General features: G+C 43.7%; 1 protein-coding gene across 8 annotated transcripts in view; it reads left to right on the forward strand.

The window, feature by feature from the left end:
- Fat1 (FAT atypical cadherin 1) overlaps positions 1-26075 on the forward strand; it is a 123541-nt gene that overhangs the window by 74510 nt on the left and 22956 nt on the right. For 6 of the 8 annotated variants that reach the window (XM_028881124.2, XM_028881128.2, XM_028881130.2 and 3 more), the window contains exons 4-13: positions 2090-2151; positions 5154-5483; positions 5816-6026; positions 7709-7777; positions 8678-8817; positions 13310-13585; positions 13729-13939; positions 18893-22960; positions 23649-23845; positions 25558-25711. In XM_028881124.2, coding sequence (XP_028736957.1) covers positions 2090-2151; positions 5154-5483; positions 5816-6026; positions 7709-7777; positions 8678-8817; positions 13310-13585; positions 13729-13939; positions 18893-22960; positions 23649-23845; positions 25558-25711 — 5718 coding nt within the window. The remainder of the gene's footprint in view (positions 1-2089; positions 2152-5153; positions 5484-5815; positions 6027-7708; positions 7778-8677; positions 8818-13309; positions 13586-13728; positions 13940-18892; positions 22961-23648; positions 23846-25557; positions 25712-26075) is intronic. The other 2 variants (XM_028881129.2, XM_028881131.2) reach the window with 1 other exon arrangement.

Genomic DNA, 26075 nt, shown 5'->3' on the forward strand with positions numbered 1-26075 from the left:
TGGTTCCATATTGAACTGGTCATGCAGAGTGTTAAGTCCCTCCTTGGCAGTTTGATGTAAATGAAGTGTAAAGGGAAATTGTGTTGGGTGCCCTTGGAGAATGACAGAAAGAGTGCCAGGCAGAAGTTCATCGTGTGACCATGCCAAGCTATGTCCTGTGCCACCTTGCCAGTGAGAGTGACCCTTGGATAGGAACATTAGGACAGTTAGGTGGGACACAAATAAGTGATTTCCTGTGATTTTTGAATGGCTTTAAACCCACAGTTCCGGGGTGATGGTGGTGGTAAACTTTTGATCAGGACAGGATTAAAAGGCTTGTGGCACTACAAGGGAAACTCTGTGCCACATCGGGCAATGCCGTCATGTGGTTACAGAGCTGGAAGCATCTTCCTTGAGTTGTCGTTTGGGGAAAAGCCCAGTGTCTAGCTGTATCCCAGGCTTCTGTTCCGTCGAAAGGACAGTGCTGTTCGTCACACCGTGTGCAAGTTAGCTGAGTTGTTAACTTAAGAACAAGAAGCATTGAGTTCGTAAAGACACCGCCTTGCATTCACAAATTTAGAGAAACATTTTAAATAGTCTTTAGTTGCTACTGTGAAAGTAATTAGGACTATCGGAGAAAATCAGTTGTTAAGGAAAGTCAGATTCTTTTTTCACGTGACATGATCGTTAGTTCTTTGGGAATTTTCTACAATGTATTTTGATCACACTCGCTTCTAACCCCTTTCAGATCTACCCTTACCCAACCCACTCCCAATTTCACATCCTCATTTTTAAACTATCCCACCAAGTCCAGTTGTGCTCTCCGTAGGCTTATGGGTATGGATCCACCCACTGGAACATGGTCTACTCGTTAAGGGTTGCACTAAAATTCACTTTGCCTCCTCCCGGAAGCCATCAACTGCCAGTAGCTCTGCCCTGAGTGGTAGGGGCTCATGGGTCCTTTCCTGTTCCATCCTGGAGCATCAGCTGGCTTGCTCGTGTGTGGACAACCACAGCCATAAAGCTAGTTCTTGAATTACCTGAACTGTTTTCCTGGCAATTCCGGGAAGGAGAAGGATTGCCCCAGCATTCACCTGGCTGAGTCGACTTTACCTGGTTCTCAGGTCTAGTTCTCACTCCACTTCTGATGCGCCTATCCCTACTGATGGCAACTGTACAGGGAGGCTTTAGCACAGTGGTTGGTGTTCAACCTGTGGGTCATGCATGATTCATTGGTGGGTCGCATGACCCTTTCACAGGAGTACTTAAGACCATCGGAAGACACGGATATTTATATTACGATTCATAACAGTAGCAAAATTACAGTTGTGAAAATAGTTTTAGGGTTGGGGGTTGCCACGACACGAGCTGTATCAAAGGGTTGCAGCATTAGGGAGGTCGAGAGCCACTGCTTTAACGGTTAGTGAAATTCACTTGGGTGAAGCACATAAATACATCCTAGCTATTTTAGCAACCTTCTAGCTTATGGCATATATTGGCAGTTCAAGAGACGTTAAGATTAAAGTTCTAGAGAGAGGTTGATGCTTTTATTCTAGTTTCATGTCATCAAAGAAATGGGGAATGCAAGATTTCTTTGGACATCATTTTCTTTTTTCTATTATTGTAAATTCAGTGACTGTTGTTTGAGCAATATTACCGGAAAGATTGCATTACTTTTTCTTTTTAACAACAATTCTTCATTTGAAGATAGATGATTAGAAGATAGTAAGTTATAGCGATGTGTTTTCTAATGGTTCCTTTTTTGTGTAGTTATAGAATAGTATAATCGTTCCTTTTCAGTGTAGTTATAGAAGTGAAAACTCTGTTTCCTCATCTCTGGAGCAGGTAATGGAGATTCAGGGAAAGATGAAATTCTGGGTAACTTCATTTTACCTTTAACCATTTATTCTGACAGAATGTCTTATGACCAGAAAATGTAGTAGATTTGAGCCTTTCCCTTTTCATAATAGTTCTGTCCATTGTCCAGGGTTTCCAGGATTCATTAAAGCAAGAAAGTGTAGCGAATTCCCGTGGCTTATAAGTAAAGTAGCCAGGCATGGTGTAACCGATGGTATTTTGCTAGGATCAATAAACTTGCACCGTTTTGCAGGTCTCATCACAACCACGTCAAGGAAGCTGGACCGAGAGCAGCAGGATGAGCACGTACTAGAAGTGAGTCTTCCTTTACTTCTGATTACTTCTAAAGCATTCGCGCCAGAAACACCCTGAGCGCCTCTCGTTGCTCATATTTTGTAATGAACATCCCCCCTTACACACACACACACACACACACACACACACACACACACCAACTCAACCTACCCACAGAAAACGACTTTGTCATAACGACCTTTCTGAACTTTTTTTTTTTTTTGAGACAGGGTTTCTCTGTGTAGTTTTGGTGCCTGTCCTGGATCTCACTCTGTAGACCAGGCTGGCCTTGAACTCACAGAGATCCTCCTGGCTCTGCCTCCCGAGTGCCACCACCGCCCAACTCCTTTCTGAATTTTGTACTTAGCCCTCACACACATTGACAAATACATTGATAACCAATGTCATTTGCATCTTGTTTATGCCCTCACACACATTGACAAATACATTGATAACCAATGTCATTTGCATCTTGTTTATGCTTACAGAAGTGATATTTTTTTCTCCATACCTTCCACAGATTTCTTTTTCCTCAGTTATGCCTTTAAGATATGTTTATATTTAGAGATCAAATTTAACCGGTTAAACTGTGTTTTGTTTATTTCCGGATGGTTTTGCTCCAAAATCATTGCATTAGTCATGCAGTTTTACACTTGAATTTGTTTGTAACCTAAAGAAATTTTCTAAAAATATCAAAATAAAATAAAAATAAAGTAAAAATAGGTGGAAACCAAACGTTTCCTCATCTAAGATGTTCTGGTTAATTTAAGATGTGTCTGCACTGACTTCTTTACGCCGTTGTGGCTGGGGGCCGGTGGTTTTCAGAATGAGGCTGGGAGTGAGTTGAAGGAGGCAAGTGGAAGACAATATGGAGATAGATTGGGGGCCGGGGGTGGGGGGCAGCCAAGAAAGGCCACCTTCGGAGACCGGGTGAGGCGGAGCAAGCCCGTGCCTCTGTGGGCATTTCTCATCACGTGCTAATCATGCTCACTAGAGAGCCAGGCCCGGAGGTCAGGTGTTTTTGTTGTTTGTGAGCTGCCTGGTAATGTGTCCAAACTCTAACAATGTGGTTTGTAGAGAAAATTCGAAATGATGATGTGCTCTTTCTTTCTTCTTTCTTTCTTTCTTTCTTTCTTTCTTTCTTTCTTTCTTTCTTTCTTTCTTTCTTTCTTTCTTTCTTTCTTTCTTTCTTTCTTTCTTTCTTTCCTTCCTTCCTTCCTTCCTTCCTTCCTTCCTTCCTTCCTTCCTTCCTTCCTTCCTTCCTTCCTTCTTTCTTTCTTTCTTTCAAGATCTTATTTCTGATGTATGATGCCTGCTTAATTTCATCTTTGGGCAAAATATCCTAAATTATCAGTAAAATATTATTTCTTGTTAAGCCTGCATGTGGGTGTATGTGTGTGCATGCTGATATGTGCATGTGCGTGTGTTACCAGCTGGTTTCCAAACCCATCCTGTTTTCCCACTGATAATTCTGCCCTTTCATGTATAGATTGTGTAGCTCCCTGGCGTTCATTTTCTTTATCGCAGAGCAGGGTTTTGGATTTTCATTCACTGGCTGCAGAAGTTGACGTAGGGAAGGTATGGATGCTAGAGAAAGAAAGCGTGGGTGGTTGCCAAGAATTGCAGTTACTGCATGCTTGTCTGGAGTTCATCCCTTCACGCGGGTTGTAACTGCAGGTTTCACGTCACTTGTATACTTAACCTAGATCCCTGTTTCCCAGTGAGTGTCAGAGGCCAGGTGGAAGCAGGCGGGGGCTTGGAAGACAGTACAAGGTGTTGATAGGGAAGGTGAAGTAGGAATTTGTGGACACGCCACACGTGTCTCATTCTTTTGTGTCTGTGTTTGAAGACTCACTCAGGTCAGTTTGACTGTCTTGGACAAGAGAGTGACTTCAGATGTTGGAAAAGCTCTTTATTGTGGAACGTACAATGGACTGTGTTTGGTTATATTTCTTCTCCAGTTTTGTCCGCCTGTACAGGTCATCTGACACATGACAGGAAGTGTTCAGAGAGGTTAAAGTTAAAACAATAATTTTATTTCATTTTATCCTGGAAAACTTAGGAAGATAAATCTTATACTTAAGTGACTAAAAGCAACTGTTATTTTCTAAAACTATCTTGTTAAGTCCCTTAACAATACATTCACACTTCTTCTATACGTAGGATTTACAAGTACCAAATTTCGAAAAGAACATACTTGCATGAAAAATTTCTCTCCGTTTTAAAAAATATTTCCAGTTAATTTAGAAGGTGGTGGAGTTTGACTCAAAGAAGTCGTGACCGTGGCCATTATTTATTTAACGTGTACTGCTGTAAATGTGAACTTCAAGGGCGATGTTGACTCAGGCATAGCCACTCTTGCAAGCCCGAGGACATGGATAACCTAGAAGCAAGTGACTTGACTTTGCTTTTCCTGAAAACCTTATGTAATGCAAAAGGCTTAAATGTTTGTTCATCTTCCTAAGCATTTAAAACGATTAAAAAAATAACACACATCAAAGTCATGGTTAGTATGCAAACCTGTAACATTTAAATTTGTAAAAAGTAGCATATACTTCTTTAGAATGATGCTTTAGCATACTTCACAGACAAGCTTAAAAATGGCAGTCTTTTAATGTAGTATGTGGAGAATTTGTGTTTGAATATGCAAAGAGAATTTTCTTAAGAGGACACTTAAAAACTATTCAGCCTGACTTTCATGAACCCAAGAATACTGTCTTCGGTAGTTTTAACATTTTGGTAAAGTTGATTCTACCTTTACTATAAGGAAGAGAGAAGCTGGTTAGAAGTGTGTGAGAAGTGACCGCTGTTTTCTCTCCACTGTCCAGGTCCCACCTCTCTCTCTCTGTAAAGCCAGAGAGTTTGGTTAACCTGTGTAATTACCTGGGCAGTGTCAGAACGAGGAGGCGGAATGGACCTTTGTGTTGTGTGACCTGTAGACCTTTCTACCAACACTACCTTCCCTTAGGAAGGGCTTCGCTTTTTACGTTCCTTAAAGACACCTCTTTACTTTCGAAACCCAGGTTACTGTGACTGACAACGGTACACCCCCCAGATCCACCATTGCAAGAGTGATCGTGAAAATCCTCGATGAAAATGACAACAAGCCCCAGTTCCTGCAGAAGTTTTACAAAATTAGGCTCCCGGAGCGAGAAAAAGCAGACGGAGAAAGAAACGCCAAGCGGGAACCTCTGTACCGCGTCATAGCTGCGGATAAGGACGAAGGGCCCAACGCCGAGCTCTCCTACAGCATCGAGGAAGGGAACGAGCATGGCAGGTTTGCCATCGAACCCAAGACGGGAGTGGTTTCCTCCAAAAAGTTCTCTACAGCTGGGGAATACGATATTCTTTCAGTGAGTTGGATTTCTCGCTCGCCTTTCCGGGAAAATAGTCACGTAGTTCTTCTTTCTCTCTGTGGAGAAAGTGGCTTCAGTGTTGGGACCTGACAGACAGAGCTCGAAAACGTTTGGGAACTGTGGATTTATTTTCTCTGTCGTCTCTCACTCCAGTGAGTCTGGCCACGTAGCACTTACTCTTGTCACCTAGCATTAAGCGTACACTGTATCCAGATACAAGTTAAGAATATTTGAAGCTGACTCAATTAGACGATCAGACCCGTCTAGGCTTCCGTTAGCGGGTCTGACTTGCGATTGCCGTTTGCATCTCCTCTCTTCATGTTTTATAGATTAAGGCAGTCGACAACGGTCGCCCTCAGAAGTCATCAACCACCAGACTCCATATTGAGTGGATCGCCAAACCCAAGCCGTCCTTGGAGCCGATTTCGTTTGAGGAGTCGGTTTTCACATTCACTGTGATGGAGAGTGACCCAGTGGCTCACATGATTGGGGTGATATCAGTTGAGCCTCCCGGCATGCCCCTGTGGTTTGACATCATTGGTAAGCATTGCTCATAGCTTTGGTCCTCCTCGTGTGGGTTGCACTGAGAACCTGATATGGTTTTCCAGAGGTGAAGAATTTTCTATAATGGTTTGACAGAAAAAAAAAAAAAATCTCACCACATGTGTTAAAATTACTTAAAATAAGTACTCCTGGTGTAGAGAGATGCTTCAGTAGAGGAGAGCACCAGCTGCTCTTCCAGGGGACCCTAGTTGATTTCTTGTATGCACATGACAGCTTACAACCCTTTAGAACTCCGGTTCCAGGGCATTGGATGCCCTCTTCTGGCCTCTACAGTCACTGCATGCATGTGGGGCAGAGACTAACATGCAATGGAAAAACATCCACCACACACATAAAAATTTAAAAGGAACAAACATAAAACACGTATTCCAACACTGTTAAGTCAATTCACTTTTTGCTTGTTTGTTTTTGAAGACAGGGTTTCTCTCTGTAGTTTTGGTTTTGGTGCCTATCCTGGATCTCACTCTGTAGACCAGGCTGGCCTCGAACTCACAGAGATCCACCTGGCTTTGCCTCCTGAGTGCTGGGATTGAAGGCGTGCACCACCGCCGCCCGGCTGTCAATTCACATTTTTACAAAAAAAATTTTTTGGACATACACAGGGAGTTTCAAGAACCTAAATTTGGACCAGTCCATATATATATATTGCACATGCCATGTTATTATTTGTGATTATATGAAATTGATAGAGTCTGCAATAGCTTCTTAGTATTATTTACCTCATTTTCCAGGAAGCTTCACCCTCCTATAAAATATGCATGCTTAAGTCAGCATTTTTGCCATTTGATGAACGCACACTTAGACTTTTCAATTTGCTGTTTTAAAAGAATATGTTAGACTGTACACCTCACCTGACCCCCTTCACTTCCCACCGCCTCTTAGATGAACTCAGGCCCGGACCATGCTAAGCCAAGCAAGCTCTCTGCGACGACTACACTGCACACTTACCCTTGTTTTTTTTTTTTTTTTTAATTTTTGAGACAGGATTTTATTAAGTGGCCCAGGGTGGCTTCAGATTTGTCACCCTTTTCTACGTCAGCGCCCTGAGTAGCTGGGATCATAGATGTGGGCTACAATGCCTAGCCTTAGGCCTTTTAAAAATTCTTTTTACTACAATATTTTTTTTTTTCTTTTTGGCTTTTTTTTTTTTTGAGAGAGAGTTTCTCTGTGTAGCCCTGGCTGTCCTAAAACTCCCTCTGTAGACCAGGCTGGCCTCAAACTCAGAGATCAGCCTGCCTTTACCTCCTGAGTGCTGGGATTAAAGGCGTGTGCCACTACCATGGGCTCTCCACAGTATTTTAATTACAAGGACATTTAACGAATTGGAAGTCTGTTTATAGCCACCATCTCCAGTTGGAAGTTAACCACGTCTTCCTTTCCTCCCGTCCCTTAGCCCTGTTGCCCTCCAGTGTGTGAAATGTTAGCTCTGAAACCATGAGGGGTTGTCCTTGATGGGGGGAGTGATGAATGCCGTCACGCTAACCATAGTCATGGCGTTTTCTTTTCTCTTAACTTCTCTCACGTTTCCAGATTAACCAGCTTCTGTTGTACCGTATCAGACTTGCTCTTAATTCCTCACTGTTGGGAACCGGTTTGATTGACTGTTCTTCTTCTGTGCTTGCTTTCCACGCTTGCTTGCTTCCTTTGGCTGTGGCCAGGAGATACACTTGCTAGAGAAGTCTTTTACATCTTTCAGATGACTTGTGACCTGAACTGTACAGCAGAAGGTATCTGCTGAGATCACATAATTTGCCGCGTGATTATGAGATCAAAAAATCAAAGCATGGATTTTGTTTCTGGAGTCGCCAACCCCCTCCCCCCCATCCCAATTCTTTTCATAGTGTGTGCATGACCACCCATCTCAGTCATAAACGTGTTGATTCCTGCATCAATAATTGTCCCTGCATCAGTAATTTCAGGTTTGAGACAGATGACTAGTGTTTGTGTGTGTCTCTCTGTGTGTATATGTTTTGTTTTGGGGGTAGATTCAGCCCATAATTTAAGTATATCATTAAGCCTTATTTTCATTCCATTTTTTTTTTCATATTAGTATGAGTGTCTCAAGTTCCCATGTGTTTCAAGAGAGTTTTATTTAGAAGGTAATTGGGGGGATAACTGGATAATACTAATAGGACAGAAACTTGCTTCTGAAAACGTAGCTTTAAGGAGATGGTCTGATTCAAGTTAAATCTGTTTCAGAGTTCACATTTGTTTTTAATAGTTATTGCTAGTGTAGTACGTTCAAAGTAGTACGGTTCTTTTTTTTTTTCAGTAATGAAAACTGTTTTCAGTGAGGTTTTCATAACCATGCCCAAATTTTTAGACTGCCTGAAAAATCAGAAGTATTTGACAGGCAGTGAGCGTTAGCAGGGCTCTTTGATTGTGGAGTTGCTTCTTCTCAGTTCTTGACCTCCTGAATGTTCAGGTCCTGTGTTTCCCTGAAAGCACGCTAAAGAGACAGCCATTCTTTCCCTGCGTTTGGAAACCCTAGCTCCTTGGAGTCACTTGGGTCATTGTATTAAAAGTCTGTTTTCATGGCCGTTAAGTATCGGAAAGCCCTAAAGCACATGGCAGATCTTTGTTGTGTGGTTTGCTCCAGCACTTCTGTGTGTCCCCATTTCATCTAGGTGGCAACTATGACAGTCACTTCGACGTGGACAAGGGCACTGGCACCATCATTGTTGCCAAACCCCTCGATGCAGAACAGAAATCCAACTATAACCTCACAGTGGAGGCGACCGATGGAACCACCACCATCCTCACTCAGGTGAGTGAACGCAGGCCATGCGTTTGTGAGAGGGGCCGAGGAAGTGCCCTCCCTTCGGGGATGCAGAGGCACAGGGGGCAGTTGGGTGTTGATGTAGTTTACACGTGTACACGCCAAGAGTTCTTAGGTAGGGACAGAAAACGTAAATCCCGAGTGGGGTTTTGCCTTCTGTGTAACAGTCTCATAAAAATTTCAATAGGAGAATGTGACCAACTAGTGCGAAATGCGTGTTTAGCAAGCATTAGGTACTGTATTTGAACCAATAAATGTGAATCCTCTGAAAAAAAATTCAATAGGAGACTTAAGTCCAAAAACATTTTCCCATCAAAGCCTTCTTGGCGTTACACTTATTTTTAGGCCGTCTTGGTAGAGTTTTATCACAGGATGAGTTACATACATCATTTTCTTGAAGCTCTTAATATCTTAAACTGCTGACAGGTTCCCTCTCTTCCTCCCTCCCCTCCTTTCTTCCTTCCCGTTTCTTTTCATTGGAATTAAACCCCGGCTTGTGTCAAAGTGAATCATGAGTGAGGTTGTACCAACAATTCCCTTTACATTTTTGTTGTTGTTGTTGTTGCTCTCTCCTCATTGATAGCTGGTTAGATTTCTGGTTTTCATACTTCAGCGTTAAAACCCTGTAAGTGAATTGAATTCTCCTTTTTAAATGAATTCTCTGATTCTTCGTAGGGCTGTCCAAAATAAAGTTCTTGGATGAATGGTAATTGTGTGTTTTAGGAGGAATCCTTCCCTCCCTCCCTCCCTCCCTCCCTCCCCTCCCTCCCTCCCTCCCTCCCTCCCTCCCTCCCTCCCTCCCTCCCTCATTCACAAGTACTTGTTGAACATTGTGTTAGGCCGCCTGTTTCTTTAGAAGCCAGAGTGGGGCAACAGGGGCCCAAATCCTGTTCTCTTGGATCTTAGATTAGGGTGACAAGCTAAAAGACTTGTGTGTTACTTAAACATCCCTAAGGAAGCTGAGGCTTAGGGACTGGACTGCTTCTGAATTCTATCTTTATATTATGTTCTCTGAAATCTGAAATGAGGAAAAACACCCCCTCTGTCATTTAGTTACATTAATGATTAAACATGGGATGTGTTTTCAGTTAATAAATGACTAGATAATTTAAGGGTAGCTGTAAAAGCATTTTATTCCCCTCTCCATCAAATCAAATCAAATCAAATACTTGTGATTTTAACGTACGTAAGATTGGTGTTGTATGCTGTAGTTTATGCTTTCAGGGGTCATCTTGAGTTGCCCTGTGGAAGGTGTAGTACCATATCGCAGTTTCTGTTTCGGTCTTTGCTCATCTCATTGTGGTAACGAGCAGCATACATTGATTTTTCTCTCCGTGAAAAGAAGCCCCTGATGTTCAACCATAGAGAATGAAAGTGAGAATGAAAACATCAAAAATTACAGTAAACTTTGAACAATCATTCTTGGAGAAAGATTTAAACAGTGTCGCTGTGCGTGGTCTAGTTCATATGAGGAACCGGAAGTGTCGCAAGAGGAACCTGGTAGGCTGTGGAAATGGCCCTCTGCAGCGGCCGTTCTCATGACTATGACTGTGTTTCCACATGGCATGTTTACCTCATTAGGAAATAATTAGTAATGCACCTCTCGCCACCCCCACCCCCCCAACTGCATTTGTAGTATGGTTGGGTGCTCAGGATGAAAATTTAATGTATACTACTAAAATTCCTCTGAAACGCAGGAGATGAATTAGTTTCCCTTCCTCTTAAAATTCAGGGCAGTGTTTGTAGCTCTGTAACGTGCTGTGAAGCCTGTCCAGAGAGTCCCGACAGTGTCCTGAGGGACCAGTGGCATGGAGAGGTTGTCGCAATACAAGACAGTGGTGACAGAGCCCCGGGCTGACCCGTGATGATGGGGACAAAGGGAACAGGCAGTAATTAGGTTTAGGTTTCTGTCGGGAACTGTGCACAGGGAGATAGAGATCTGGGATGGAGTGGAATGGATCCCGTGACGAGGCACAACGGCCACCTGAGCCACACTGATAAGGCCTGGGACACTGGGCAGCTGCAGGTTTGTTGGTGAAAATCAAGAACCCATGTGGCAGCTGTGTGCATTCAGGTCCGCAGCAGCTCAGGTGCGGGATGTGGGAGGGGCCGGTCAGACACGGCACACTCTGCAGAGCAGAGACAGCGTGGATGGCACTGTTCTGCGCATAAAGCTTCTTCCTTCCACTTAGGATGCTCCCGGCACCTGGTTGAACCATTTTTCCTTTCCTCCTGAGTGTGTCTGCAGTGAACTTACACATCCAGCTAATAATTATTATTATTGTTGTTATTATTATTTTATAAGACAGGATGGGGTGGTGTTGCATGGAAGCGGCTTCATTCAAGTTTTCTTGCAGTTTCTCTGGAACATGACTGGTGGGTGCATCATGCGCAGGCAGCCTGGTTGGAGGCTCGTCTCCCCCTCGCGCTTGCTCCTGGGCAGGGACGAGCCTCAGACTCCCTCCGCTTCCGTTCCCTCACCTGGAAAGTGGAGATAGTGGATAGTGCTGGCCACCTTCCCAGTTCTGAGAGTCACGGGAGATGGAGCAGAGGACTCGCTCTTCATGCTCTTACCGCCTGTCCCCAGGACATGCTCACATGACGTAGATGCCCCACAGCATCACTGTGGAGGCTCCTGACCCTCCCGCACCCCTGAAACTTGATTTGCTTTTCTGTCTCTGGTCCCTGAAACTCATCCGGGGCTGCTTGCCACAGAAATGGTCCCCTTGCCTGAGAAAAGGAGGTGAAAATGCATTTCCTCTGCTGAAAGGATGTGTGCCGTGTATAGGATAGCTAACTCTCCATCCTTAGCCTGGGAGTTTAGGCTGGTGCAGATTCATTTCCATAGTCTTCCTGGTCCTTTGTTCTTTCAAGTCCAAGTCTTTCCGGTCTCTAAAGACAGGTATGCATTCTCAACTTTGACCTTCCTCGCTGACCATCTTCTTCCCAGTATCTCTTGCTTTGGAAAGCCCCACCCAACCTCTGGACTTTATAAACAAGTTACCTTATGGTGTGCTAGCAGAGTTTAGGCTTTGTAGGACTATGGCATTGCCCTTGGAGGTTGAAAATATGAGGACAGTCACTATTGTATACTTGCTTTTCACCTCAGACCTTGTGGGTGAGAGCTGGGCCAGTGCTCAGTGAGAACGTGTCTCATAAATTACCTTGTCAAAATGGGTTGCTCATTCTCATCAGCTTTTTGTATGATAATGGTTAACCGAACCCAGAACAGCATCAAACTTCTCTTCCTAGTTCCCACTCCATGGTCAATGTAAGTTTTAAACTTGTAAATGGACCATGATTTGACTTATAGAAGGACACCCCTTTACAGCTGTGCCTCTGGGGCCCTCTTTCATCTTTAGAAGTGAGCCATCAGTAATTTCAAATGATTACATACCTTTCACATCACACCTTTTTTGTGGTTTGGTGAATGAATTTAGTATTCACATAGAATTGAGGGTGAGGGTGTGTCTGTTGATGCTGTGATGTTCTTTGGCAATACTGGTATAGTTGCATGCAAAGTCTGTCTTCGTGTGAGTGCAGTAGCGTGGTCTACAGTTACCTGGCATTGCTAGAACTTTGGCCCCTTGTTCCCCTTAAATTAATAAAGCCCTGTGTTCTGTCGAAGCCAGTGAAGCGCAGTTTTCTTGTTCATAGACTGTAAGCCATATTTTATGATTGGTACTGACTTTTTTACTATGCCTTATCCATCTATAAATCGCTGCATTCTAAAAATTAATCATCTGTCAAGGTAAATATCTTTTGTTTATAGTTATGACTAAGTTTTTAGGCATCTTCCTTTTTGCTCTAACGCTTTCATTTTATGTTGCTATATTTGACAAGAGTTTTTCTTTTCAACCCTACTTAATTGCCTTTAGGAAAGAAACATTCACTACTTGTATAGATTTTGAAGTCACAGAAATAGAGTTTAAGAACATAATTTGCCAGTAGTGGAGTTCTAACTCTCAGCTCATGCGTGCTAGGAGGTAGCCAGTCCCTAAACTACAGCTTCAGTGGTTTCTAGTTGCTCCTTTTGTGTTAAAATCTTACGAGGAACTTGGAGTCTCAGATATTAGAATGAGAAATTTAGGTACCGTTATCACTCCCCTTAAGGGCCTAAATCTAATGTAGGAAATGGGTACACCATAATGCTGGCAAAGTAAAATCTGATACCTTTTCTGAATCATTTCTAAAGTTCTCTTGTAGAGACCTGCAGAGAAGTTAGCCTGCATTTCATAAAGTTTCAGCTGTGACCAGAATCCTGTCGCCATAGTTATTGTTAAGTATTAAGTAAATAATACACCAAAGATCAGCTGTAGAAGGTTTCTTTGATTCTAGACTTTTGTTGCTTTTCTTTCTCATGCTCATATTTAATTTGGCTCTGTAGCATTTTTCAATATACATGTATCATTTATTTAAATATTAAAACAGCCTAATTATGAATGTATCTTTATTCGAGTCCTTCTGTCTCTCCCTCCAGGTCCTCATCAAAGTCATAGATACAAATGACCACCGCCCGCAGTTTTCCACATCAAAATACGAAGTTGCTGTGCCTGAAGACACAGAACCAGACACAGAGATTTTGCAGATCAGCGCCGTGGATAAGGATGAGAAAAACAAACTGATCTACACCCTGCAGAGCAGCATAGACCCAGTGAGTCTGAAGAAGTTCTGCCTGGATCCCGCAACAGGTGCTCTCTCCACATCTGAAAAGCTCGATCATGAAGCCATTCACCAGCACGTGCTCACCGTCATGGTACGGCCCCTGCCTACCCTGGTGTCGCGCCCCTTGACTGGAAGGTTTCCTGTGATGGGAAGGAGGAGCGATACCTTTTTATTTCTAATCCGCAGGAAAGAAGAACCACAATAGAGGTAACTACAGTGTGTTGATTCTTTCAGGTACGGGATCAGGACGTTCCCGTGAAACGCAACTTCGCCAGGATCGTTGTAAACGTCAGTGACATGAATGACCATGCGCCGTGGTTCACCAGTTCCTCCTACGAAGGCCGGGTTTATGAATCGGCCGCGGTTGGTTCAGTTGTGTTGCAGGTTACGGCTCTGGACAAAGACAAAGGGAAAAATGCCCAAGTGCTGTACTCGATCGAATCAGGTATTTTTGAAGCTCTTGTCTTTCTGTTTGAAAAGTGTATCCTGCACTTTCTAAAATGACTTCTAGGTGTTGAAGCATTTCTATGTACCGCTGCAAAAATGTATTAAAATTTTAACTATTTAAAAAAAAAAAAAAAAAAAAAGCCCCGCCAAGGAACAAAGATAAAGTTCTAATAAGCTTGAGTGTCAAGAATTCTGGAGATTACCAGTATTAACATAAATTAAGACTGATAAATCGTGCGGAGGTGGGGGAACTTTATTTTCCTAATTCAGTATTTCTGGAATTATTTCAGGCAGTCATTTTAGGCTCTAAACCTAGTCAGGAAAATGCTGGCTTAGGAATTCAACATTTTAATGAGAGTATTTTCTCTGGCTTGGAGTAAAAAAATGCCACGACAGTGTGATGACTCGCCCGTCTCGGGCCAATTCTCAGAGAAAAGGGGGCTCCCTGCTTCCTTCACCTTACAGGCTAGCCTCACATTCCATCTCCATGTACCATTAGCAGTTGAGTATCATGCAAAGAATCGAGTTGTTGGAACAGGCTACAGAGTGGGAACACAGAGGTAGCCTGCCGGAGCCAGGAAGGTAAACTGAGCCTAGGCCTGGGAGTTCCAGAATAAAATCAGGAAAGAGCCCACCGTTGAGGATCATCAGAGCCGTGGTCACAGCTACATGACGGTTTTTGTTCTTTTTCTGTGACTGTTTGCTTATGCTGGGTTCTAAGGCAGCCCCGTTCATGTGCAGGTACTGTGCAAGAAGTCTTCATGCTGTGCTCGGTAGGTCGGGCTTTCCATTGGCCTCACCTGGATGAGTGGAGAGAGGCTCTCCTGTGGGGCGCATGCTCATAGTTAGGAATTCTTTTGTCCTGGGCCTTTCCTAACCCTGCTCTGTACCCAGTGAGTGACAGGTGTGACGAAGACACTTCGGTTTCCTGGGCCTCACAGTTGTTAGTATAAGAAATAGAGCCAAGTTCATTCCTTGTAATGATTTTAGAGGATTTTAATCTACTTTTTCCTTTAAGTGCAGAGCTCTGTCTACTCACACATGGTCTCTCCTAGGCACTGAATCCATAGAGCCTGTTGATGATCTGTAGATCACAGACTCCAAATCTGAGTATATAAGGAGTAATTTTGACATAAATACTTACTGGTGTGCTTTATGCACTGATTAAACTATTTTTATTTCCTTACACGTTTGAAAACTTCACTTGTTTCCTTTAAAAGAACTGGGTTGACTTCATTATTCACAAATAAGATTTTATATACGGCCTATGATTAGAGTGTTAAAATGCATTGTAGTTCAGTTAGTGCCTTGGAAAGAGATAAAGAACTTTTTCCTCCCCGCTGCTTGAGAAATTTAGCAGTTAGAAAAACAGTACATTCCATTCCTGCATGCCCGAGCATTTCAATGAAGTGACTTTGTCATAGACAAACCGACTGGGTTTATGTAGGAGAAAACGTTCAACTTTCCCTTAGCTTTCACATAATTTTCAACATCTGGGTGGTTAAAATATGATTGTTGGTGCCTGAGTGAAGGCATGTACATTCTTTGAGTGTTTGTGATGACTGACGGGATTAGTAATTTGGTATTCTAAGAATGGAACTCTGTCTCTCCCCAAAGAATAGACTGAGCACCACTGGACGGTTCCCATGTGGAATTGGAGTTTAAGACACAGCTTTCATAATGCAATATCATGCTACAAAGTGCTTTCATAGGAAGCCACTACCAAGTGTAGTAGCATTTGTATGTGCCTGTGTCTGTGTATATACGTAACACCTACTGGAATAGAGTGACCTGTAAAATGGTCATCCTACCTTTCATTTAATACATCATTCATAATCAGCTATTCGTAACTTGTATCCAGTTGCATTTAATAAAGTTCAAAAAACTGGTTTTCAATTTTACTTGTAATACTGCATGTTTAATTAGGAGAAATTTATTGAGCAAAAGGTTTAGTCTGATTTGAAGTTCTCAGGGAAAGGAATTTAATAAAAAGGTATTTCCAGTGGCAGTTGAATTACGTACTAGAGACACAGAAGTGCCATACTCCGGGCTGGATGGTGTTGACTTGTCTAAAAAGTAGACTAGAGCATTACTTCACTGCTGTTGTCACTGCCAGAGAGAGCTAAGACTTGGTGAATGTATCATTGATTAGAATTGGTTTTGTGCCTCAGACTTACATCATCATCGCCATTGAAACTTGGTAGAGGTTTCCACACTGTCAGCAAGTCCATACCGAACACAGGCTGTAGTGCATCCCTCTCTCTTGTGCTGTATAGGAAATAGCCATGGCCTAAGGGCAACATTGGCTTGTTAGTGCAGATAATTTTCCCGTGGAAAAGCAGAGAATAATTTTTTACAGTTGTACTATTCCAGCTAATGCAAATGAGTCAAGCCCACCCTAGTGCAAACTTCTGCTTGCCTCCTTATTTCCATTCACAGGGAGCAGAGATGTATTTCAGGGCTTGGGAAACACGCCTGTCACACAGCAGTCCACAGCCTGCCTTGCCTTCTGTACATCAGAAACTTTGTGTCTTGATGTATACCCCTGTGAGATCCAAATAAATCCCTGGCTGGGCTCCTGGTGAATCTTTTTTATGTCATTGACAAGCTAGGGGTCCCCTGAATCCAATGCTAGGATCTCCCAGCTGATGAAAAAATTGTTTTGAATTTTACACAGCTGATAAATAGCAAGAATGTTCTGCATACTGTAAAGAAAATTCAGGAGCTGGGTGTGGTGGCATATGCCTTTAACTGCAGCCCTTGGGAGGCTGAGGCAGGAGGATTATGAGTAGGAGGCCAGCCTGAGATACATAGTGTGTTCTGGATGAGCCTGAGCTACACAAAAACAAAAGGCCAACCAAAAATATATGAATAGGAAGAAAGAAAACACTTAAAATGGAAAACTATAATCAAGAATAAAAGTAGCCACACCGGACAAGGAAGGCCTTCAGGCAGAGACATTCAGGTAATTCCAAGTGAACAAGTGAGTCGGTGAGTGGAGAAATTCTGAGCGTAGCTAGGGAAGGCTCCTTTGGGAGAGAATATGGTGAATATAGGCGTCCTGGGGTAAGAGAAGAGCAGAGAGGATGCTGGGAACACAGTCGTGCATCATAACACTGTCCGTCTCTGCAACACTGAAAACCTCGCTTCATTTCTTCATTTGAGGCCTTGGGTGTATGAAACTTTATTGGCAAATAAGATTTCACAATGGAAAATAGGACAAATACATGCAGATGAAGGGATATAAATGTTGCCAGATGGACTGTTTTCCAAAGCAGGCATAAGAAAGACTCAGGAATGGGTTGGGGGTGTGGGGGGGATAAAGTCAGTTGCCAACAATGTGAGCAGGTGCACCTGTTAGTCTAGGCAGTCACCGTAAGTTTGGAAGGTGAGAGTAACAGGCAGGTAGAACAAGAAAAGGATCTCTGAGTTTAGATGTTTGCCGAAGACACAGTGACAGCCTGGGATCGTGGATGCTCCTAAATACAGACAGGCCGGAAATCGGTGTCTGAGCAGCCTGGCAGAAGCCTGGGCCAAGGTTCAGCCCAGACCTTCAGGGTCTGGAGAAGCCCGTGCTTCCTCCCTGTTTCAAACCCAGGCAGTGCCTGGGGCTTGGACACAGAGCAGGCCAACTTAATGAAAACCAGGCTACGTCTGGCCTCAGAAAAAAATGTCATGGATTTTTGGAAAATGTATTTAATGAAGGAAATGAACACTGTACAGGAAGTGCTTACTCTTCATGGGGAGAGAGAAGTGCTCATTAGTTAATCCTCTGGTTTACAGATCACACTAAGTAGCTCTAGTCTCAGGAGTCTGCCGGTGGTAAACCCGGAGGAAGGCCGGTGTGAGGACACACTTACATGGCAAGTGAACTTGGTTTTGCCATAAAGTGTACATTTGGGAAGAATGAATTCAGGGCTGGGGCTGATTTCTAGATGCTTATTTATGAAACGGAAGGAGAGTAAGGATTCATGGAGGGATCTAACCCGAAGACAGATGCACACACTGCCTTGGCCTCATCCAGAGCATCTAGAGAAGTCCTGGACGCTCTGGAACATCCAGCGTGCTATGGGGTGTTGGGGAGTCGAGGGAATACTAAGTCTCTGCGTAGGAGAGCCTGGAAAGGTCCAAAGAAACGCCAGTAAACCCATCTGTCCTAGCAGTTTGCTTCTCATCTGCAGAAGCGCTGTTGAGGTTTTGAAGCAAATAACTCCGTGTTGCGGAGGCTTTTGTGTGCCGCGTGAGCTGGTTTTGTCTCTTGGCTGCTGTCATCCACGTGGAGTAGCACTTCCTCCCTTCAAGTTGTGACAGCCAAACTGCCAGGTGTCTCTCCCCTGGAAGCAAATCCCCCCCCCCCCCAGAGTCACAGAAGATAAGTCAACTTGGAAAAGGTTAAGAAGGGAGTGTTGTTGAAATCTTTAAAAACCGTGACGACGTAGGGTGGGCTACAGAAAATTGTTCCTCGGTTCCCTAAGTACTTACAGTACAAAGCTTTCTTCAAGCGCAGTGTAAATTTTCTTAGTGAATTGCAGTTTTCCCTTGTAAGTGGTAAGTGCTGAAAAATTGATGCGTCCTGCAGAATTTCAAGGTACTGTTGGAAAAAAAAAAAATCCTTAACTGAATTGCTTTGTGAGAGGAGGGCCATGTGTTCCTACAACACATTTTTCAGTTCAGCAGAGAGAGAATTTTGAGTTTAGGTACAGGACAGTTTTTTTTTTTTTCTTTTTTCTTGCTTTTCAATATTTGACAGCCAAAATTCTGAACAGTTTAAATGAGTAAAAATGAAGTAAGTTGAAGGTTTCATTTAGTTGTTGATATCTCCTGCTTTCCTACTTAATTCAGGATGTACGTTTTAAATATCTCTCTTTCTGTTTCTCTGCTATTTCTGTCATCTTTGGGTTTTTCTCTAATACATTTCTTTTTTTTTTTTTCTTTTTTCCTGCCCTTCCAGGAAACATTGGAAATTCTTTTACAGTTGACCCCATCTTGGGCTCTATAAAAACTGCCAGAGAATTAGATCGAAGTAACCAAGTAGACTATGATTTAATAGTGAAAGCTACAGATCAAGGTGATCCACCAATGAGTGAAATGACTTCTGTGCATATCTCTGTCACCGTGGCCGATAACGCCTCTCCAAAGTTCACCTCCAAAGAATACTCTGTTGAAATCAGCGAAGCCGTCAGCATTGGGACTTTCGTTGGGATGGTCTCTGCTCACAGTCAGTCATCGGTGATGTATGAAATCAAAGATGGGAACGCAGGGGATGCCTTTGACATTAATCCACACTCCGGAAGCATCATCACTCAGAAAGTCTTGGATTTTGAAACACTGCCCATTTATACATTGACAGTACAAGGGACCAACATGGCTGGTCTGTCCGCCAACACGACGGTGGTAGTGCACTTGCAGGATGAGAACGACAACCCACCCGTTTTTACGCGGGCAGAATATTCAGGGTTCGTTAGCGAATCGGCGTCCGTCAACAGCGTGGTTCTAACAGACAGGAATGTTCCGCTAGTGATTCGCGCAACGGACGCGGACAGGGAATCCAACGCTCTGCTGGTTTATCAAATAGTCGAGCCGTCTGTGCACGATTATTTTGCCATTGACTCCACCACTGGTGCCATTCACACAGTCCTGAGTCTGGACTACGAAGAAACGCGTGTCTTCCACTTTACGGTACAAGTGCATGACATGGGGGCCCCACGCCTGTTTGCTGAGTATGCAGCCAATGTGACTATTCACGTAATTGACATCAACGACTGCCCTCCTGTCTTCTCCAAATCACTGTACGAAGCATCCCTTTTGCTGCCGACGTACAAAGGCGTGAAAGTCGTCACCGTGAACGCCACCGATGCCGATTCCAGGGCATTCTCACAGTTAATGTACTCCATCACCGAAGGCAACATTGGGGAGAAGTTCTCAATGGACAGCAAGACGGGCACAGTAACAATACAGAACACAACCCAGCTGCGCAGCCGCTACGAGCTGACCATCCGAGCCTCCGACGGCAGATTTGCCAGCATGACCTCTGTGAAAATCAACGTGAAGGAGAGCAGAGAGAGCCCGCTCAAGTTTACCCAAGACGTCTACTCTGCAGTTGTGAAAGAGAACATCACGGAGACCAGGACGTTAGCCGTCATCACGGCGATAGGGAACCCGATCAACGAGCCTTTGTTTTATCACATCCTCAACCCGGACCGCAGATTTAAAATCAGCCACACGTCGGGGGTGCTGTCAACCACCGGGATACCATTTGACCGTGAGCAGCGGGAGGCGTTCGACGTGGTGGTTGAGGTGACGAAAGAACATGAGCCGTCAGCCGTGGCCCACGTCGTGGTGAAAGTCACCATAGAAGACCAAAATGATAATGCGCCGGTGTTTGTCAACCTCCCCTACTACGCTGTGGTGAAGGTGGATGCTGAGGTGGGCCACGTCATTCGCCACGTCACTGCCATCGACAGAGACAGTGGCAGGAACGGTGAGGTACACTACTACCTGAAGGAGCACCATGACCACTTCCAGATCGGACCCTCTGGGGACATTTCTCTGAAAAAGCAATTTGAGCATGACACCTTAAATAAAGAATATCTTGTCACGGTGGTTGCCAAGGACGGAGGAAGCCCGGCTTTCTCTGCCGAAGTTCTGGTTCCCATCACCGTCATGAACAAAGCCATGCCTGTGTTTGAGAAGGCCTTCTACAGTGCAGAGATTCCAGAGAACATCCAGATGCACAGCCCAGTGGTCCATGTCCAAGCCAACAGCCCGGAAGGGTTAAAAGTCTTCTACAGCATCACCGATGGAGACCCTTTTAGTCAGTTTACTATTAACTTCAACACTGGCGTGATAAACGTCATCGCACCGCTGGATTTCGAGTCCCACCCAGCCTATAAGCTGAGCATACGGGCCACCGACTCCCTGACTGGCGCTCACGCCGAAGTGTTTGTTGATGTCATAGTGGAGGACATCAATGATAACCCTCCAGTGTTTGTGCAGCCGTCGTATGCCACAACCCTGTCTGAAGCATCTGTCATCGGAACATCTGTCCTTCAGGTTAGAGCGACGGATTCTGACTCAGAACCAAATAGAGGAATTTCCTACCAGATGTTTGGAAATCACAGCAAGAGTCATGATCACTTTCACATAGATAGTAGCACTGGACTCATTTCACTGGTGAGGGCTTTGGATTACGAACAGTTCCAGCAGCACAAGATTTTTGTGAGGGCTGTCGATGGAGGGATGCCCCCACTGAGCAGTGATGTGATTGTCACCGTGGATGTCACCGACCTCAATGATAATCCACCTCTGTTTGAACAACAGGTGTATGAAGCCAAAATTAGCGAGCACGCCGCTCATGGACATTTCGTGATGTGTGTGAAAGCCTGCGATGCCGACCGTTCAGACCTAGACAAGTTAGAATATTCCATTCTGTCTGGCAATGACCATAAAAGCTTTGTCATCAACAGCAAAACGGGGATTATAACTCTCTCAAACCTGCGCCGACACACCTTGAAGCCATTTTATAGTCTCAACGTTTCCGTGTCTGATGGGGTTTTTCGAAGCTCGGCTCAGGTTCACGTAACTGTGATGGGAGGCAATTTGCACAGTCCTGTTTTCCTTCAGCATGAATATGAAGTGGAATTAGCTGAAAACGCTCCCTTACATACTCTGGTGGTCCAAGTGAAGGCAACTGATAGGGATTCTGGAATTTACGGCCACCTAACTTACCATATTGTAAATGACTTTGCCAAAGACAGATTTTATGTGAATGACAGAGGACAGATATTCACTTTGGAAAAACTTGATCGAGAGACCCCAGCAGAGAAAGTAATCTCAGTCCGTTTAATGGCTAAGGATGCCGGAGGGAAGGTTGCTTTCTGCACCGTAAATGTCATTCTTACGGATGACAATGATAATGCCCCACAGTTTCGCTCAACCAAGTATGAGGTGAACATTGGATCCAGCGCCGCCAAAGGAACGTCAGTCATTAAAGTCTTCGCCAGTGATGCTGATGAAGGCTCCAATGCTGACGTCACCTACGCCATCGAGGCAGATTCTGAAAGTGTGAAAGAGAATTTGGAAATCAACAGACTGACAGGCCTGATTACTACAAAGGAAAGTTTAATCGGCTTAGAGAATGAATTCTTCACTTTCTTCGTTAGAGCTGTGGATAACGGGTCTCCCCCCAAAGAATCTGTTGTTCCTGTCTATGTGAGGATACTTCCGCCGGAAATTCAGCTTCCAAGGTTTTCAGAGCCCTTTTATACCTATGCCATTTCAGAAGACATGCCTATCGGGACAGAAATTGACCTCATCCGGGTGGAACCTAGCAGGGCTGCTCTTTACACCCTAGTCAAAGGCAATACTCCCGAGAGTAATAGAGATGAGTTCTTTGTCATTGACAGGCAGAGCGGGAGACTGAAACTGGAGAAGAGTCTTGACCATGAGACCACTAAGTGGTATCAGTTCTCCATCCTGGCCAGGTGCACTGTTGATGGTCATGAGGTGGTGGCGTCTATAGATGTTAGTATCCAGGTCAAAGACGCCAATGATAACAGCCCAGTTTTGGAGTCCAGTCCATATGAGGCCTTTATTGTTGAAAACCTGCCAGCAGGAAGTAGAGTCATCCAGGTCAGAGCATCTGACCTAGACTCCGGAACCAATGGCCAAGTCATGTACAGTCTAGATCCATCCCAAGGTGCAGACATCATGGAATCTTTTGCCATCAACATGGAAACAGGCTGGATTACAACTCTGAAGGAGCTTGACCATGAAGAGAGAGCCAATTACCAGATTAAAGTGGTCGCGTCGGATCATGGTGAAAAGGTTCAGCTGTCCTCCACAGCCATTGTGGATGTGACCGTCACTGATGTCAACGACAGCCCACCACGGTTCACAGCTGAGATTTACAAAGGGACTGTGAGTGAGGACGACCCTCCAGGTGGCGTGATCGCCATCTTAAGCACCACCGATGCTGACTCTGAAGAGATTAACAGACAAGTGACATATTTCATAACAGGTAAAACGCCCACGACAAATGATTCGGTAGAAAATGAATCCATATTATATGAAATATGCTAGGTATGAAATTATGGATTTGGGGACTTGATGTGACTTTAGTCAAGCATGTCTAAAATTAGTAGAAATAATATATAAGTTGAATTTAAAGGTTTTTAAGCAAAGCTGTTTCAGCCAAGACTCCTGTGACTTACTCTGTTAAACTTTAGAGTGACTATTTAATAAATATGATTAAAAGCAAATAAAAGGTATAGGTTTATTTGCAAGCTAAATTATCACTCTTTACGTTTGATAAATGTTAATCTCATATTTGAATAGAGATGTTGCTGATGCTTTGTTATTGTAAAAAGGAAAGGTCATATGTAGCAATATGTATAGCACACACCTGTAATCCCAGCTCAGAGGAAGCTGAGGGAGGAGGATTCTGTATGTCAGAGGCCAGTCTCGGCTGTAGCCCAGACTACATAGTGAGTTCAGTCCAGCTTAGAATACAAAACCACAGCAACAAAAGTAAAGAAAAACTAATATGCATCGCATTTAATTATAATGTCAGTAGTCTTAAATCCCCTTTAAACCATAATGTCATACATTTTTTTGTGTAGTTTATTTTTTTTCTCGTGATTACTTAGTTCACTTTCTAACCCATCAGCGTTGGCCATCATCGGTCTTCCTCTCTTTTAATTTCCTAGGAGGGGATGCTTTGGGACAGTTTGCTGTTGAGAATATACAGAATGAGTGGAAGGTCTACGTGAAGAAACCTCTGGACCGGGAACAGAAGGACAGTTACCTTCTGACCATCACAGCAACGGATGGGACCTTCTCTTCCAAAGCCAGAGTGGAGGTGAAGGTTCTGGACGCCAACGACAACAGTCCAGTTTGTGAGAAGGTAGGTGTGCATTGTACATCAGGATTGTACATTACCAGTGTGAGTCTCTTCCACACTTTCCATAGGGCAGCCATGGGGCCTTGTAGTTCACACGTGTTTTGTGTTATGGTTGCTTATTGTTGAGGTGGAGGAGAGAGAGTCACATGCACAGGACTTGAGAAAGCGTCAAGGCTACTTGGCATGCTAAGTAGGTCAAGAACTTTTTACTAAAACACTGTAAAGTGTCGGCCCCTTATACCAGTATCTGACTTTAAAAGTGCTCTCTAAACTTTTAATAATAATAATCTCTTCATTTGAGGATAGGGTTCTTCGGGGGGATGGGGAGACATCTGGCCAGCAGCCTTTCCTGCACGGCACAGGTGTGCTGGAACAGACCATTTTGAGGCATTGGTTGTTCACACCAGAGAAACCAAGAGGTCAGTGGAATGACCTGCTGCTGCTGGATCCAATTTAACTGGGGCCATGGAACCGTAGCAGGAGTAATCGCTGGAGCTGAGCCATGCAAAGCTGCCCAGCGGCAGAGCCGGGTTTAACCTTTAGAAGGTAGCACTCTGATGACCAGGGGGAGATGGAAAGCCTTGAGTGTGAAGAGTGAGGGCAGGCGTGGGGAATACCAGCTTCATTTGCCAGCAGCGGAGGGATCTGTTAGCAACCATGAAAAAGGCCCCAGGCATAGTGGCTGGCCCACACCTGATACCCCAGCCCTTTTGGCTGGAGTAGGACAATTGCCACAGGTTCTCAGAGAAGTCAACACAAAATTCATCGTCAGAGGAAGTGCGGCTTCTGAGGGATGAGTTGTTGATTCCAGAGTGTATTTGTATTTTTTGGATGGCAGTATTTGATAACAGTGACAGTCTGTATATCTGTTCTTTTAGAACACCCACACATACATACTCTCTCTATATATATATAGTATACACACATACACACACATATAAAACATTTTTACCCCATTCATATTTTTAAAATATCATACCACTCTGTCTTAGGTAATAATGTAATTGGGAGCACAACCACTTAAAGTAATCACTGTTACAAAATACCCTGTTTTGTGAACCATAAAATATATGTCCCTATATGAAGCTCTTACTAAGATGTCATGCAGCAGAAGCGTAATCTCTTTCCCTTGTGTTCTATTTATGGCATGGCTAATGTGATAATTGGAACTGGAACCAAGTGTCCAACTGTGTGAGGATTTAGGCAGATGTGAAGAAAGCGGAAACCAGGCAGGCTGACCAACATGTCTGAGCCGTGCCTATCCTGTTTTCCTCCCCATGAACAGGACATTTCTAACTACAGTTATCTGGTTTTGTGTGATGAACAGTTGGTTGTCCATAGTAAATCCCTGCGCTTCAGACTAAGCAAATATAATGTAACGGCTTCGTATTTCCTCTAGATTTTGGATGAATTTGGGCTACCCCTTCACATTTTCCCCTAAGTGTTTGAATTAAATGTGAATCTGTTCAGCAGCACATCCTATTTTGTATCCTGTGGATTACATGTCAAGGGGGCTGCTGCCTGTTACAGGCTCTTCTTTGTTTTCACATCTGTTTTATAAGGACGATCATTTTAAAGGCTCTTCGAGTATTAACTTCACTCATTTCCACGTTTTCTGTGGGCAAAATGAAATGATTGCTTTTCCGTCGTTCCCTTGGCAGTTGCCGCTCACTTTGAATGCTTCTGTTATAATAGTGTTGTTTACTGTCTTGTAGACTTTATATGCTGACACCATTCCTGAGGATGCCCTTCCTGGGAAGCTGGTCATGCAGGTCTCTGCCACAGATGCGGATATCCGGTCCAACGCGGAGATTACTTATACTTTATTTGGTTCAGGTGCAGAAAAGTTCAAACTAAACCCAGACACAGGTAAGGATGGGATTTCAGACTAATTTAATTATGTATTTCCTATAGGGGGGTGGACTTGAGATCATGCACAAAACTGGAAATTACATTTTCTTTTCCTCTTTTAAAATTCATTCTGATACTCTGGAAATGACATCATAGAAATCTAAACGGCAACTTAAGAGTGTGAAAGTTGGGATGAGATTAAAAATGAGCAGCCATTGTATCATCTACTTCAACAAAGGACTTTAAGATTTAGAAGTTAATACAATTTCTTAGAAAAAAAACTCAGAGCGTATCTCAAAGCCTCTGCTTTACTTATATAATGTGTCTCTTAAACTTATGGACCTAAATTTATAATTGGCATTTTCTATAATGAAAGTGTTAG

The sequence above is a fragment of the Peromyscus leucopus genome, chromosome 17, assembly GCF_004664715.2.
Source record: "Peromyscus leucopus breed LL Stock chromosome 17, UCI_PerLeu_2.1, whole genome shotgun sequence".
NCBI classification, from domain to species: domain Eukaryota; kingdom Metazoa; phylum Chordata; class Mammalia; order Rodentia; family Cricetidae; genus Peromyscus; species Peromyscus leucopus.